This window comes from Ictalurus punctatus, chromosome 14, assembly GCF_001660625.3.
Source record: "Ictalurus punctatus breed USDA103 chromosome 14, Coco_2.0, whole genome shotgun sequence".
Taxonomy (NCBI): Eukaryota; Metazoa; Chordata; class Actinopteri; order Siluriformes; family Ictaluridae; genus Ictalurus; species Ictalurus punctatus.
The window spans coordinates 10196914-10213491 of record NC_030429.2 but is presented as its reverse complement, the minus strand read 5'-3'; the positions used below and the strand labels follow the sequence as shown (position 1 = coordinate 10213491).

Here is a 16578-nt window from a genome sequence, read left to right as displayed (position 1 = left end):
TACTTATGTATGGTGTTTGGAGATATTAGGGATTAGTCCTCATCTCACTTCCATAGAGAGCTTATGGTGCTGCATGGAGAAGTTTTAAATGGACAGCATTGCTGTGTATACATTTTAATAAGTACACACGGGTTCGTCTGAAATTAGAAAAGACGTCATTTTAATCTATCTAGAGGTCTATGAGGTGTTGCGTTTGATAGTGAGTTAATCAGTCCGCGTAATAAACCCACACATTTCCTCTCATGTGTTTTTAACTCCTGTACATGTCTTGGGTTCAGTCGACTCACATTAGGATGGACGGTGATGATTTGGGAGAAAGTGTTCTTATTCATTTGGACGTCGAGAGTCTTAATCCTGCGATCGTTACACATGAGAAACAACAGAAATCTGAGTTTTCCACCACTCGGAAATGCTACTCTTATATAAAGAAGAAGGTACGTCTTATTGCTTATACATGGAAATAATCATCATAATCAGGGGTGCCATTATATAGTGGAAAAGCTGGACGTGATTTCAAGGGTCCTAAGTAAACAGAAAACAAGATGTGTCTAGTGTATTAACCTGTCAATGATACCGAAATGTCTACATTTCATTCCATATATTCTCTTTGTAATCATATTCGTTTAAATTGGGTTGATAAGTTGTTGCTCTTGTGTGTGTTTTGATATATTTTGTGACTTATAATGTTATATATTTACAGTTTACAGTGCCATGGCTTCCCACTTTACTTCCCTGGCCACCCCTTGAGTTTTTCCACATTTTGTAGTATTTATTACTCATAAATAAAAACATAAAAGTTGTGATTGCGTAAGTATTCGACCCCCTCCATGCTCCAGGAAATCCCTGGAGTTTGTTATAGACATACCTAAACAATCAGCATCATGAAGACCAAGGAGCTCTCAAAACAAGCCTGGGACAATGTTCTGGAAAAAGTTTCAAGCAGGGTTTAATCATTTTAAAGAAAAAAAAAAGAGAGAAGAAGAAAGAGGAAATTTGAACACCCTGTGGAGCAGACATTATTAAAAATGGAAAGAAAATTACACAACCAAAACTTCACCTAGAGGAGGCTGTCCACCAAATGTCAGTGACCATGTAAGGAGGACATTGGACAGAGAAGCAAGTAACTCTGGAGAGATCCACAGCACAGATGTAAGAAGCTGTTCACAGGATAACCATATCCCAGACACATCACAAACCTGGGCTTTATAGAAGACTGACAAATCATATGAAATCCCGTTTGGAGTTGGCCAAATGTTAGAGAATTAGAAAACCTGTGGAAAAACATGGTTCTCTGGTCAGATGACACCAAAATTAATCTGTTTTAGCCTTTGCACAAAACCCAACACTGTTCATCACCCTGAGAACATCATCCCCACAGTGAAGCCTGCTAGTGGTAGCATCATGTTCAAAGTTACCCTTGGCCTCTTGATCCTGAGCCTCACCACAAGCATTCCAACTAAATATATGTCTTGAATATATGGTGCATATGATAAATAAACTCTGTTTTGACTTGAAGTACATCTGATGATAATAATATATGTATAATTGTGTCATTATTTAACTTTTCTTTTATTTGTAGACCTTTGCAACATTTGTGGCGTCTAAGAGGGTCCCGACATCTACACAAGACACCTCATCACTTTGGCACTGCTGTGACCAGGCATTCTCAGAGCCCTCGTCCATCCACAAACATGTCTCCAATGTCCATGCGAATGAGATTGACGAGCTCACCGGTGCAGCTCTGGATCAGATGCTGAAGCAGTTCAATGCCGACGGCTCTATAGATGATCCGTACGACTGTCAGTCAAAAGACACGTCCTGCTGGATGCCTGATACAAGCCACCTTTCTGAGGACAAGCTTAGCAAGTAGGTTTTATTCTGCAGGCCTTGGACATTACTGTCTGTACATAGCTACATGCTTATGATGCGTCTGTACGATTGCTTGCAGCGGACCAGGTGAAGTCATCTTGTATTACTGCTATTGTCAGATAAAAGAGCCCAGGTTCGTTTGTGACTGGCAGAATGAGCTGTGTTCAAAGCTTCGCCTCACCGGCAAGGTAAACAGGGTGCTTTTCTTATCTTAGGTATTGTTGTGGTATGTCATTGACTGCTCTGCATTTTGTTCTCGTGCAGGTACGTGTGGCCACGGAGGGCATCAACGGAACAGTTGGTGGAACCAAAACAGCCACCAACCTTTACATCAAGGCAATGCTAGCACATCCCATATTCCAAGTAATGCAAGCGGAAGATTTCAAGGTAAACAAACAGAAATTCAGTTTATTCCACATTGCAATGCATTCTTATACAAAATGGCTGGTTGTATTTTGAAACCAAAACGTTTTCGATTCATCATCAGACTAGCGAAGGCGGTGCAGAGTGTTTTCCTGAACTTAAGGTTGGGGTGTATAAAGAAATTGTCCCAATGGGTGTGGATCCAGATATAATCTCCTACAGATTAGCAGGTAAAGAAGAATCAAGTTTCAATTTTGACTTGACGCATGGTGACTTGCATAAGTTTTCACCCCCCTCGGAACTTCTCCACGTTTTTGTAGTGTTACAACTTGGAATTGATTTTAACTTGATTGGAATTTGATTTACAAACAATCGTAGATGAAATTGTATTTTATATTTATATATATATATATATATATATATATATATATATATATATATATATATATATATATATATATATATATATATATATATACAATTTCACCTAGGATTGTTATTGTTTATATATAATATAAACATTACAAAATGTGGACCGTTTCAAGGGGGTGAATACTTATGCAAGGCACCTTCATGAGTGGTATTCTTTGCCATATAGGAACACATTTGGAGCCTGAGGAATTCCACAAGGAGGTGCAATCTCTGCTCAAAGCTGGTTCCTCGAACAGTGATACAATTCTGCTGGACTGTAGAAATTTCTATGAGAGTAAAATAGTAAGCCTCTTTAATGAAGTCATTTCCATCAATAGAAGAAAAGTTGTTACATGGAATCAAAAGAGTCAGAGTCGATAATGAACTACTTTTATTAAAATTTTTTTAGGGTCAGTTTAAAAATTGCTTGGCACCAGATATTCGCAAATTCAGCTACTTCCCTGACTATGTGGACAAGAACCTGGACCTTTTTCACAATAAGAAGGTGCTGATGTACTGCACCGGGGGCATACGGTGTGAACGAGGGTCCGCATATCTCCGTTCAAAAGTGAGTTTTAATGAAAAGATCTAGTACAAGATGCACGAGCATGTCTTCTCATTCTCCATTAATAACTGGGGTGTGATTGTGCAGAACGTATGTAAAGAAGTGTACCAGCTGAAGGGTGGCATTCACAAGTATCTGGAGCAGTTTCCTGATGGTTTCTACCGAGGGAAACTTTTTGTCTTTGATGAGCGATATTCAATCTCATTCAACAGTGACATCATCTCAGGTATCGTAGAACAAGTGCATACTGGATCTCTTCCTTATACCGAAGTTTCAAACACATACACTGCAGTGCCACTTTATTAGAAACACCGACCTTGTTATCTCCCCTCACAGCTGTTTAATTACCCATATAGGTGCACTTTTTTAGTTCCACAATTACTGACCGTAGTCCATCTGTTCCTACGTATCTCACTTTTCTACAGATTGTAGGTACTGTGGGACTTCATGGGACCAGTATCAGCTCTGCTCTACTGATTTCTGCTGCCAGCTTGTTTTATCCTGTACCTCTTGCAGGCAGAAAGGCCTTACAGCTTGCTGCCCAGTGTGCCAAGCCAAAGAGCAGACACCCAGCAGCAGCCCTTCGAGTGGACGTGTGCACAAAGAAGAGTGCGAATGTACACACTCCCGGCCCAGAATCCCTAAAGACACTTCATGATGAGCAGGTCTCTGGGGCTTCTTCTTGTCCAGCATCCAGTGCAGAAAAAAAATAAGTGTTTACAGGAAACGTCTGTGACTGAGGACAAAGTTGTAGACATTGTAAGAGTTTGATGTAGGAACGAGCAAGATTTTATATTGTGTGTGTGTGTGTGTAATATATATATATATATATATTGTTGTGGATAAAAATGACATGAAATAAACACGAGGGAGATTGAGTATGAGTAAAAATGTAATTTTATTGGTAGTTCACAGGACGGGTGGGTGCGTAGTCTGGAGGAGAGTAAGAGGGGGAGGAAAATGGGGTGCGTCCTGGGGACATGGGGAAATCAGGGTGGGTGAAGTGAGCGGACCACTGAGAGTCGGGCGGACTGGTGGGTGAGAAGAGGGACGGATGGTCGGGGCCCGGATCGGAGAAGACAACATCATCATCCTCGGATTGGAAGCTGGAGGGGGGTTCTGGGTCTGACTGTGTAGAGGCGTCAACACGCACGTTCGTGGGGCAGATTCTGTACCGAAGAAGAGGGGGGAACCCCGGATCTCCATTCTTAGGGGGGGTGCTGCGAAGATAGTTAAGTAGCATCATGATATCAGCAGTGAGATGCACAAGCTGGTAATGAGTGTCCAGATCCAGGTCCAAACCCTGATCCAGGTCCAGTAACGGAGAGAGAGGGGACTGACGACGGGCACCGGCACCTAGACACATAGAAGCGGGATTAGGCGGATTGGAATTACGAGCAATTTAAGAGCAGTAATAGTAAAAAAGTAAAAAAGAAGTGTACGAGCTGAGGAGTGCTAAAAACACACACAGTCGTACCGTCAAGGGCGGGCAGGTAGACACACCATACATACACACACATGAATAACTTTAATAGAATCTTATAGTAATAGAGAAACTCTATAAAAAGCAGAATTGTAGGATATGCAGGACAGTAGAACTGTAATGATATTAAGAAGTTGGAAGTACAGTAAACCGCTTTTCAAGTAGTATAAATATATATAAACTAAGAAATATAGTGCAAATATGAAAATAAATTATAAACTAGAAATACAGGAAAAAAAGGAAAATATAACTTACTCATGATTCAGATGGTGAAGATTCTCGTCTCGCAAGGAAAGCCTTAATTTTTAGAGAACCATGAAGAAAGCCAGTTATAAGGGTGGCTGCCCCCCCCCTCGAGATAACGATAAGACCAAGGTCCCTCCCGGTTGTTTAGTCATCTTGCTTACGTCATTTTTTTAACCTAGGGAATTGAGAATCCTGGTTTTTGAAAACCTAGGTAAATGAGAATCCTGGTTTTTGAAAACCTAGGTAAATGAGAATCCTGGTTTTTGACAACCTAGGTAACTAGAAATTCTGGGTTTTTGTTTCCTGGGTTGTTGGAAATGCCTGGGTTCTGATTTTATGTGTAAATTAAAACCCCTGGTTTCAATTCTATGGGTAAGTGAAATAGGCCTTTTTCTGGAAACATATGGGTTATCTAGTGTGTAAATACAGTATAAATACTGGAGCTTAAGCTCAGGGTAGGGGGATCACTTTTGAGAATTCTCATCGGTGTGGATCTCGTGTGGTGGAATGGAACAATAAAGCTGGACCCTTGCTTCTTCTCACTCACGGCTGGTGTGTTTTTTCTATCTCCAACTGGGCTCAGAGGTAGATGTGAGTATTGGCTTCTAAGTTGAGTTTTAAATGTTTTTGGGTAATAGGCTAAATTCGAGCCAACAAAATATATATATATATATATATATATATATATATATATATATATATATATATATATATATATATATATATATATATATATATATATATACATACACATACACACACACACACACACACATATACACACACTCATGATGGATATATAATATAGAGATATATATAAAATCATGATGATATGATATATATATTCATATTCAGGATAGATTTTGTCAAACTTTTCTAAGACGTTGCAGTATCACAGCAGACTTCTAACAGAATTTCTTTACAGTTACTTTGGAAGCGAACGATTTGATGATCAATTGTGCAGTGAATCTTTTGAACTGCAAAATTTTACAAAATAAGAATTTAAAGCACCACTGAATTCGATTTTTCAGACATTTTAATGCAGCTCTTGCAGCAAAAAAAAAAAACCCTACATGTTGTAATACATTACATTGTGTAAACGTGTACATGACGTGATGATATTTTTGTGAACTTAATAGGTCTGGTCATTTTAAAACATCAAGTTGTCCTACACAGTTATTCTAGATATCTGCTTAATACATTTAAGAACAATTTCTGTTTGATCTTTTAAATAAACTCGGATGGAAGAAAAAAATTTAAATAAGTGACATCAGCTAGCGAACTTTATTCCATGTTTTTAGTTAAATTAATACAAAAGGACAAAGGAAATGCATTAAGGGAGGCACAGAGTAAATATACTCCAAATACAAGGACACGGTTTTGGCAATGGACAGAAATACAAAACAAAAATACACGTTCAGTTTGTTCATTATTTCCCACAAAAGACGACCAAGCGAATCTATACATCATGTCTTACACCACACACACAGGCACCGTATGATTTCTTCTTCCCTTTGTGAGAAAGTGAAGTGAACTTTTGGCCATATATACACACACATCTGCAAACAACATTTTTAAAGGACATGATTAAGTGTTTATTTAAAAATTCAAACCAGTTATTAGTGTAACCTGAAATAGGTAGTATTACATGATGGCATGCTTACCTGACAGACAAGGAGACTATGATTGAGAATTACTCCCAGTGATAATAGAGGTACCATATGGTGTCGTTGCTGAGTGTTGGCCCAAGCAGCGGGTTCAGCTGGGCCAGAATAGCAATCAGCCAGCTAAACAATGAGCAAGCATGAAGTCAAAACAAATACATCACCTCCTCAACAACAGGTTATTTAAAATAACAAGCATCCTGTGTGGTGTTACATTTGCACAGAATAGACACACCTCATAGAAGTGTGTGTAAAAGAGTCTGCTGATAAATTGTGTTAATCTGGGAAATCCCACTGATGAGGAACCAGGGAAAGTGTATGTGCTGCCCCCATGTGGTTCCTGTAATTATACAACAGTCCTCTTCTTCTAATGGGGTGTTAATATTTCCATCAGGATTATAACACGCTCTAAAAGCTCTAAAGTGTTTCTACACTTAATCCCAAAGTTCACTCGCAGAGCAACCAGAAGCTGTTTTATTAATTGCCCTTTACCCTTGTAAGAGATTTATAGCGAGGATAATATAAAGCTTAAATACCCAGTAAAAATGTACTATTTGTAGTTTTCCCATCATTTGTTTGCCTATATCTCATGATGTAATCCTTATATAGTATTTTAGTTACTTTGTTTATGATTTAGATGATTTGATTTCACAGGCACTAACTGACAATTCATATTTATTCATAATTATTTTTAAGTGCCACATTATAAATAATATTTTCTAGGTAAATTACTTTTGAACTGTTTAAAACTGCTATACAAATAATCATTAGTATTGTTATATAATAAATAACAATTGCAGACTGTCCTTCATTTTAAATACCTTAATATTTTTCAACTTTGGACTCAAAGTGCCATACAATTCAATATGATTATGATCAATAAGAAGAAGAATTACAATGATAAGAAGAATTAAAATAATAATAATTGTGTTATTATTATCCACTACATGACCTTTTCATACAGAACCATAAACTAATCCCTGACCTGGGATGAACTGTCAGTTTTCTCTGATTGCTGTATCGACATGCCTGTGCTTTTTAGAGTAATCAATACTAATGGAAAGGCTATTACCCAAAGGCTATGTCTGACTTTCAACCGACCACGAACATAAAGAAAGAAAGAGTCTATGAAAACAACATAGTACCGTGTGTCCGAAAAGTCTCCATACATAGAGAAAATTAACACTTTTTAGCAAAACATCTTCCAAAATGTTTCATATTTGGTTGAAGAATATCTTTGACAAAAGAAGAATGTATTGAAATTATTCTCATGGCCGGATCAGGAAGCTGTAGCAGGGTTGTGATGGACTTTAACAGGAAACATGGCGAGCACATCACACACACACACACGACACTGCTGCCAAAATTATTAACAAATTCAAAAAGACTGGAAGTGGACGTCCACGGAAATCCACTGACGTGGAGCTGTCAGACGTACTGTAGTCTCCTGTATATGGAGACTGTTGGGACACCCTGTAGTTTAAAGGGACGGGGCTTTACAAGATCCCATTCACATGGACATTACTGAAGGCTGTTATTATTAGTAGCAGTATTACAGAAGATTATACTCACAAGAGGTAGCAGCAAACTGCAGTTAGCACCAACATCACCACAATAACTCTGTAGTAAAAAGAGTCATTAAACCAAAATGTAAGAAATGAAAAATGATCAGTTTTTAATTGAAATATTTATTAGAAAGCCATGCTGAAGCAGATTTCTCAGGTCATTTGACTGTCACGTGATTCCAGATGCACAGCTGGAGCTTTAAGGAAGGAGACTCGATGATTAATCTTTCCCCTAAAGCCAGTTTACACTTGTTTTGTTAACATTCGTTCTCAGCATGAATTATTTAAAGGATGTTAATAATATCATAAACAACCAGGTAATTTCTTGACACAGTTACAGATTTATTGTTATTCCCTTACTTCTGTATTTATGAACTACCAGTGTAAAACTGACACAATGCCCCGTCACGTGACTCTCAGCTCGCTGCTATGTTTGCTATTCGTAATGAAGTTTAAGCAGATAACAATATGTCAAATATTTTATTTAACAAATTGAGACAAGTTATCAAGTGCATAAGTGATTAGTTATACATGGTACATAATCAAATTAAATACTATAACTTGCATTTCTACCTCCCAGCCAGTTTATTAGCTCCGATGCTAAAATCAACTCACCCCCGATTCGGTCCTTTAGGAATAAAACACGGCACGACTCCTCCAATAATACCCCAAAACACGGTCATTACGCTTACTGAGATCACGAAAGACATCTCCGCCATTGTTTTCTTTTCAAACAAAGATACAGGACAGTTTTAATGGAAGAAGAAGCTGAAGCTGGTCTCACCAACTTCCACAAACTTCACAACAGCGCCAAGCGTCGGTCACGTGACCGTCTACAACGGGGAGGCGGAGCAACTTCTTTATTACACATCTTTTTTTGTATATTTCACTTTATGGTTTGTTTGATTGTTTTTTCACATCCGTGTCGTAGGGACTCTAATTGTATTTGGCCAGGAGCACCAGTAAGGTTTATCTCCCAAATTGTTATTACCGCGGTCCGGTGGAACTGTTGCCATTAGTGATGTTGTCATTCGCTGAGGAGTCGCTCTTTGAGTGATGTGTCGTTTGTGGAGGAGTCGGCTCTTTGAGTGATTTGTCGTTTGTGGAGGAGTCGGCTCTTTGAGTGATGTGTCGTTTGCGGAGGAGTCAACTCTTTGAGTGATTTGTCGTTTGGGGAGGAGTCGGCTCTTTGAGTGATGTGTCGTTCGCGGAGAAGGCAGAGGCAAACCTAGAACTTAGATGTGGGGTCCTTCTGACAGATTTAGGTTATTATGTCTTCATGTTACCCAGAGATATTGCTGTGATCCTTTACTTCCACGGAGGAATCCCAGAAGACTCAAATTTCGAAGACTTCATTTATTTATTGAAAACAATCGTAAGACTGTAGAAAAACGAATTAAGACGGGGGTAAACTACAGTTGCTGAATATGGCGCTGTTCAAAGGCCCCCCGGCTCCCCTGTCTGTATGCTGCCTGAATAAAACACCTAGATATTATAGGTCAAGCCCACGTCCTCACATCATTATGAGAAAATGTTACATTTTAACGCATAAACATAAGCATTTAAAAAAAAAACTCTTCATAGGCTCCTAAAGATATAATTATGCAATGTACATTTATAAGTAGTCGGCTCTTTTAGTCATGTATCATTTGTGTAGGAGCCGCATTTATTGGGTGGTATTTGAGCTTACAAGAGCTATTTACTTTTTGGGTTGTTTTTTTTTGTAGCAATGCCGTTGCTCTTGCAGTGTAATTTAATCACAATTCCACTGAAACCTCTTTTCAACACCTGAGCTGCCCATTAAAGTGACCAGTGAGGTGTTCACCTCTCAGCTGTGTGTATTAAGCCAGGGGTTCCCGAACCTTTCCAGGGTAAGGCTCCCCCAAATAGCATTACCATTTGGCCAAGGCCACCCTTTTGCAAGATGTCTTTAAAACACATTAAAAATACAGACTTATGAATATATCCCCCTTATATAACATGTTATAATCAAAATAACAAAAAACCCTAAAAATAAAACATATATCATGTATTTATTTATATTTCACACCAAACTGTTGAGGCCCCCTGGCGGCCCCCACTTTGAAAACCACTGTATTAGACATTGAGACAGAGGAGATCCACTGCACTGCTGCTGGATGAAGACGTCCTGTATATTGTCAAGTGAATTAGGAGAGACGATCAATTATCAGAAATTTGAATAAAAACAAATCATGAAGCACAGAAATCACAACTACAATACACCAATGTTTACTGTATTGTCCATGTACACTTTGTGTCCTGCTTATTTAACTTAAATTGTTTTTGTAATAAAATGTAAAATATTGGTATGTTAATTAGGTCTTTTGGGGATCCAGAAGGAGCATAGCCAAATGATCTGACGTAATGAAGAAGCAGGATTCTCAACACTGATCACTGCTGACTGTTCAGCAGAGACTACTTCTTTAACTCAAAATGAAAACTTCCCCTTTCCCAATTCACAGATGAAGAAATTGTGTAAAGCTGTAATAAAAGCAGCAAACTCCACCCAATCTGGGTTTCTTACACTCCAGTAGATCAGGCAGTACTAGCTCATTGATTCAGCATCTGAGGTAAGGACTGGTCATGAGTTAAAATATCAGCACCACTGTTGGCCCTTAAATCTCAACTGCTCCAGATACAACATGCCATGGACTATTCTCTGATCCCAGCTACTACCAAGATAGATTTGCAAAGAAAATAATTTGATTGTGCTGTGCACATACAGTATATGTATTTCTGAAGGCTCTATAACTCTAATCATTTCCCCCACACAACAGTCACAAAAAGACCAAACAGTGCAATCTTTTTTTCGTGGACTTTTATTGTTAGCAAAAAGGTAATGTTCACTCTTGCATTTTCTCAATGGTCTCCTCCTTGTATTTGCCCTTGTCCTTGCCCTCTTGCCGTGACTTGGCTTTGCGCTCCAGGATCTTCTTGCGATCCTTGTCCAGCTTTAGCCTGGTGATCACAACCTGTTCAAAAAGGAAAAAAAGTGGGACAAATTTACACTTATAATAAATATAGAAACAAGCAATCCATCTAAGTCAAAAGAAAAAAGGTAATTTAATCAAGTAACGTGTAGGTGCTTTGCATCGATCTGGCTTTCTGACTTCACCCAGTGAATCTACCTACCAACCAACCAACTCCAAAGGTCTCCAAGTAAACAATCTTCCTACTTATTAATATAATAATGCAACACAATGTATGCCAGTGGAATAGGAGAAGCTCAACATTAAGGATTAACACAAGGTTTCTATAAGAATATTGTAGGACTGACATCAAGAGTTCAACACAAATGCTCCTCTGGTCTTCAGAAATGAAACTGAAAGCCTGGCATAACCTTCCTAGCCTAAAGTAACAATGAATAAAAAAGTATGTTGCTAAGAAACTGCTGCAGTATATAAAAACAGTGAATAGACATTTGTGGCCATGTAACAGCTTCTGTAGTATGACAAAGTAAAGCAAATAACATCTAGATCTTTACTTCACGGCATTCAAAAAAGCCATTTCCAGTTCACTTGCTACACAATTGCTAGCACGTGATCACCACAATATTGGCCACATTTCAGAAACAGGCACATTCAGAAGCACTGCACGCTATACTTGCATTTTAAATCACGTCCATACAATACTTTATTCATTTTAAATAAAAAGCTTTCAAAAATATAGCAAACCCCATGAGCCACAAGAATGAAGAGCAGAGTGGCACAATGCTGCTCAGAGCATTAAAGACCATTTCTTTTTCATACAATTAGGACTGGTTGTGTGACATTATTATATTATTGTTTCTTGCAGAATGATTTTCAAGTTCCAGAAACTGCAGAAACAGTCTACAGCCTCAGATACAACTATTCAAGATCTTCAAATTGATCTTTCATTCCGAGATTTTTATCAAACTATTTGTAAAGCATTCCCATAGTGATCTTGAGGCGATTGCTTGAGGCACCCTTTGGTCGTAATCAAAAATTACAAGTCAACCTAGAGCAGTGGTGACCAACTCTGCACCTGGAGAGCTAACATTGTGAAGACTTCATCTCCGACCACAATCGTGCCCACCTGACCATCTAATCACTGCCTTGAGAATTTCTTGATCTTCTAAAACAAGTGTTAGCTTTTGGTTAGAGATGAAACTTGCAGAATGGTAGATCTCAAGGAACAGGGTTAGTGACCAGTGTCTTAAGAGAGTTTAGGATCAGTAGAGACTCAGAAAACAGGGAGCAAGTACATCACCTGATGCATAAACATCTTTGACAATTCAGGTGTGAATGGACCAACATGAGCTAAAACTAAACTAGGGATCACACCACAAACAAGACAGGGGAGCAGAGTACAGATGTGCTGTCGGGGTCACCTACATTTACTGTTACAACTTCACTTAACGTTTGTGTTCTGAATTCACAAATTAGTCTGATGTGGTGTGAAGTTTAGGATCAGTAGAGACTCAGAAAACAGGGAGCAAGTACATCACCTGATGCATAAACATCTTTGACAATTCAGGTGTGAATGGACCAACATGAGCTAAAACTAAACTAGGGATCACACCACAAACAAGACAGGGGAGCAGAGTACAGATGTGCTGTCGGGGTCACCTACATTTACTGTTACAACTTCACTTAACGTTTGTGTTCTGAATTCACAAATTAGTCTGATGTGGTGTGAAGGGCTTGCCTGGCCTCCTTACCCACAGTGTAAATACCTCCCGGTATTTATATTACCTACTAAATTATCGTGCGTATTGTGTTTGGGTTGTATCCTTTAATAACAAGCATTTATGGTCGTAGTTAAATGAATTTCTGGTTAGACAAAATCTGATTGCTCCGACATGCGCAATATGAAAATCGACTCATAACATCAACACTTGTCTTGTTCCTAGTTACTAGGTTCTATGCAAAATAATTACCGCTTTTCCACAGCCTTAAATTTTCCTAATCGCAATCTCATGACAACTTGGAAATATTAGACACAGACAAGCTCTGTTCATGTCTCGTTTTATCTTTTAGCCATCGTCATGAGCTGTGTCCCAAATCACATACTGTAAGCTTACATTTGTAAATAACTAGGAGCGCTTATGCAAATGTAGAACATCCACAAGATTATAACACAAAGACGTCTGGCAAGCTAAACTAAATGAAAGGTTTTGTAATTCAAATAGTAAGACTTTATAGTGACATTGGTTAGCGTTTATGCTCAAAAACAGTCTAGAATCTTATAAACGTATGTGATTTGAGACACAGCTCTAGTTTATTCAGTCTGCTAATGTCGAACCCATCAGAGAGCTTCATATAGACCCGGGTTTGTTTGCACAGGCACTGCACCACACGCATTGTGATCATCCTTTGGGGCACATACAATTGACATGGCAAATAAACGCAGGATATGCACGATTGTCATCTTGCATACGTGTAGTTTAAAAATAAATACATTTAAAAATCCCTGGTCTAAAGCCACATGCCTTATGACAATGCTTTGGGAGTGGCTTTATTTATTAAACAGGACTTGGACAGAAAGTACTTACACTCTGTACAACAATGGCAAAGAGATGATCATGTTTGTGATTTAAATGCATCTTGAATGCATTTATGTGGATAAACACTATCCAGATATCAGCTCAATATTCAAAACTATTGCGTAAACATCTTTTATGTCTTTAAAGCCACAGCCAAATACACAGTTTAAAATAACACACCTTGCTAGGGTGGATGCCCACATGAACGGTGGTTCCATTGGCCTTCTCACGCTGCACACGCTCAATGTAAATGACGTATTTCTTCCTGTATACCTGGACAACTTTGCCAATCTGCTGGCCTTTGTAGTGTCCCCGGACCACCTGTTCAAAAACAAGGATGTTAAACATCAATACAGTTGTCTAGTACACGAAAATTACAACTGTCCGAGTCTATATCAGTGTTTAGTGTGAAATCTCTGCTGCATTGTTGCCCATCAATATACAACAGTGTGTCCTGAAAGTCTCCATGAACGGGAAATAAACACTAACAAAATGTCTTCAAATATTTTCCATAATTAATATACAAGTACATTTTCCAGACAGTCTTTAAGAACGCCTTTGACAAAAGAAGAACGTATTGAAATTACTCTCATGGCTGGATCAGGAAGCTGTCACAAGGTTGCGATGGACTTTAACAGGAAACATGGCGAGCACATCAACACACGACACTGTTGTCAAACTTATTTACAAATTCAAAAAGACTGGAAGTCCAGTCTTGTGGACGTCCACAAACATCCACTGACGAAGACACAACCGACGTGATGCTGGAAAACATAGTGCACCATGTATGGAGACTTTTGGGACACCCTGTACATTAGACATTACTATATCGGAAACATCATGTCAACCTGAAATCCACTAAACAGAAGTTCAAGTTACAGCGTGTCCTATGCAAGACATTATGTCACTTAACAGTTTGTTTAATGGCGGCAGCTGATAGACACCGATTTAACCTGGCTTTAGAAGAATGAGGTCTTTAAAGTTCGTCACACCACATAACACGATCACAATAAAATCTTGGACAAACACTTTAAGAGACTGTGTGACAGGCAAAATGTTCTCCATGCCAGATTATATGATGATCTCCTAATGATAACTTGTAATTAAAGACAATATCTGTTCTGCTTAGATCAATCAGAACGACCTGGGCTTGTGCAGAAAATGGGGTTTATGAAGATAAACAGAAATATAACTGTAATGGCGCTAAAACGGCCATCAGTAAGTCCGTCAAATAACGCGTTCAAAGACCACCAATCTTTACACATGCTGAAAGAATTCTTTCTGGCAAACCCGGGACAAATCAATCAATAAGTTTACACGGACTGCAAAATAATCAAATTACTTAACTTATTCTGAATAAGACAATATTCTGATTAAGGTGTTTACATAAGTAGTTTTTTAGAATATACCTTTCATGTTCCTTTTTCTTTTTTACACGTTATAGAACATAGATCGATTAATGGCACACGTCATTACGTCCCCACGCTACGCCGTCCGACGTTCCCTCCAGAATTTCATGCATCAACACAGTTGGTCTTTGTTATGGTACCGTATACAGTTTTGGGTGTTTCATTTAAAATTTTCCAAAAGCTTCAAGTGCAGTTAATTATTTGTCATGCTATACGTGCAAACAGACGACAGCTTGAAGCCATGGGCTGCATCCGACCACATACTTACGGACTATATGGTAACCAATATACATGTAAAGGTTTCGGACGCAGCCATGCTCTCTTGTTTGCCATCTAATGGTTGAGCACTGCCGTGTGTGTACGTGCCCTGTCACAAAATGCGGTGAAAACTCCCACACGATGTTAATAATGTGATTACAGTGTGTGCATGTCTGTAATACATGTCAATAATACGACTAAAACAGGAATACTCCACATGTCTTAATTCCATTTGTGTTTACTTCGAGTATGACTTTAGTCAGATTAAGGTCATTAATAATCACCGTTTACATGGGAGTTTCTTAATCAGAGTATCGTCTTAATATCTGATTATCGTTGTCCATGTAGACATACTGAATACAAAATCAGGCACATCAATACAAACTTAAGACAGTAGGACATTCCCGCTACGCTGACAGTCTTACCTGGACCTCATCGTCCTTCCGGATGGGCATGGACCTTACGTTGTACTTCTGGCGGAGCTCTTTGGACAGAGGTGAAGACATTATCTTTCTGCGGATGTGTGACGGGGCATTGAAGTGCCTCTTGCGGTTCTTACGCCGGGAGGAGGTCACAAACCGATTGATCTTCATGATGGCTGTGGACAAGAAAAAAGATGACAAGTCAGCCCACAAACAGCGAGCACAACAAGGCCTGGTGGTAATACACTGATTGATCTGTGCACACACTAAAAAAACTGTGTAAAAGGGAATTACAGGCCAACTTTTAAAGGGTAACCATACACAACACATACTACACAACCATTTCCTTTGGCACAATAAACACAACTTCAGTTATCACAACTCTTAAATCTGAAATAAATGAAGACAGTAGCTCTTTAATAATTAAGTGCTTTAATTAATTAAGGGCTTTACTTTACCGGACACCTACAAACAGTGCCACATTACAAGACCATTCATAACTGCCATAACATGGAAACGTGAAGCCACAAGCTACAAAAAGCGTTTTAACGCAGACCAGAAATAACTCAAAAAAGTTTACTCCTCCTCCCCCTTTAACCTTCATAAACATATACACTGTAAATATAACCAAAGTGTCCTCTTAAGAGTCCAAACGTCTGGACATTTTTAGTCATACAGAGCGGTGTGTGAATGCTAGCTAGCAGTATGCTAGCTCGGCCTTTCGGCACATAAACTGGGAGTCTGCAGTGACTTTATTCACAAATATCACCGTCTTGTGAACATTTGTACGGTTCTA

General features: G+C 38.8%; 3 protein-coding genes across 5 annotated transcripts; 1 reads left to right on the top strand and 2 right to left on the bottom strand.

Moving 5' to 3' along the window:
- The first annotated feature begins 29 nt into the window (after window positions 1–29).
- On the top strand, window positions 30–4589 carry LOC108275200 (thiosulfate sulfurtransferase/rhodanese-like domain-containing protein 2). The gene is made up of 9 exons (XM_017485839.3): window positions 30–434; window positions 1580–1866; window positions 1949–2057; window positions 2134–2256; window positions 2357–2462; window positions 2831–2946; window positions 3053–3211; window positions 3296–3434; window positions 3634–4589. The coding sequence occupies exons 1-9, from the start codon at window positions 264–266 to the stop codon at window positions 3864–3866; spliced, it is 1443 nt and encodes a 480-aa protein (XP_017341328.1). The 5' UTR covers window positions 30–263; the 3' UTR covers window positions 3867–4589.
- On the bottom strand, window positions 4088–9005 carry atp6v0e1 (ATPase H+ transporting V0 subunit e1). 3 transcript variants are annotated; one of them, XR_008397794.1, is made up of 5 exons: window positions 8782–9005; window positions 8174–8221; window positions 6602–6724; window positions 4947–5112; window positions 4088–4564 (listed from the first exon to the last, which is right to left on the bottom strand). XR_008397794.1 is itself a non-coding variant. In NM_001200482.1 (4 exon segments), coding segments are annotated over 3 exon segments (246 nt in total). In that variant the 5' UTR covers window positions 8886–8969; the 3' UTR covers window positions 6202–6496; window positions 6602–6630.
- A 1992-nt stretch (window positions 9006–10997) lies between these two features.
- Window positions 10998–15958, bottom strand: rpl26 (ribosomal protein L26; the record flags this gene model as incomplete). The annotated part of the gene is given in 3 exon segments (NM_001200285.1): window positions 10998–11159; window positions 13874–14014; window positions 15786–15958. Coding segments are annotated over 3 exon segments (438 nt in total). The 3' UTR covers window positions 10998–11030.
- Window positions 15959–16578: the final 620 nt, after the last annotated feature.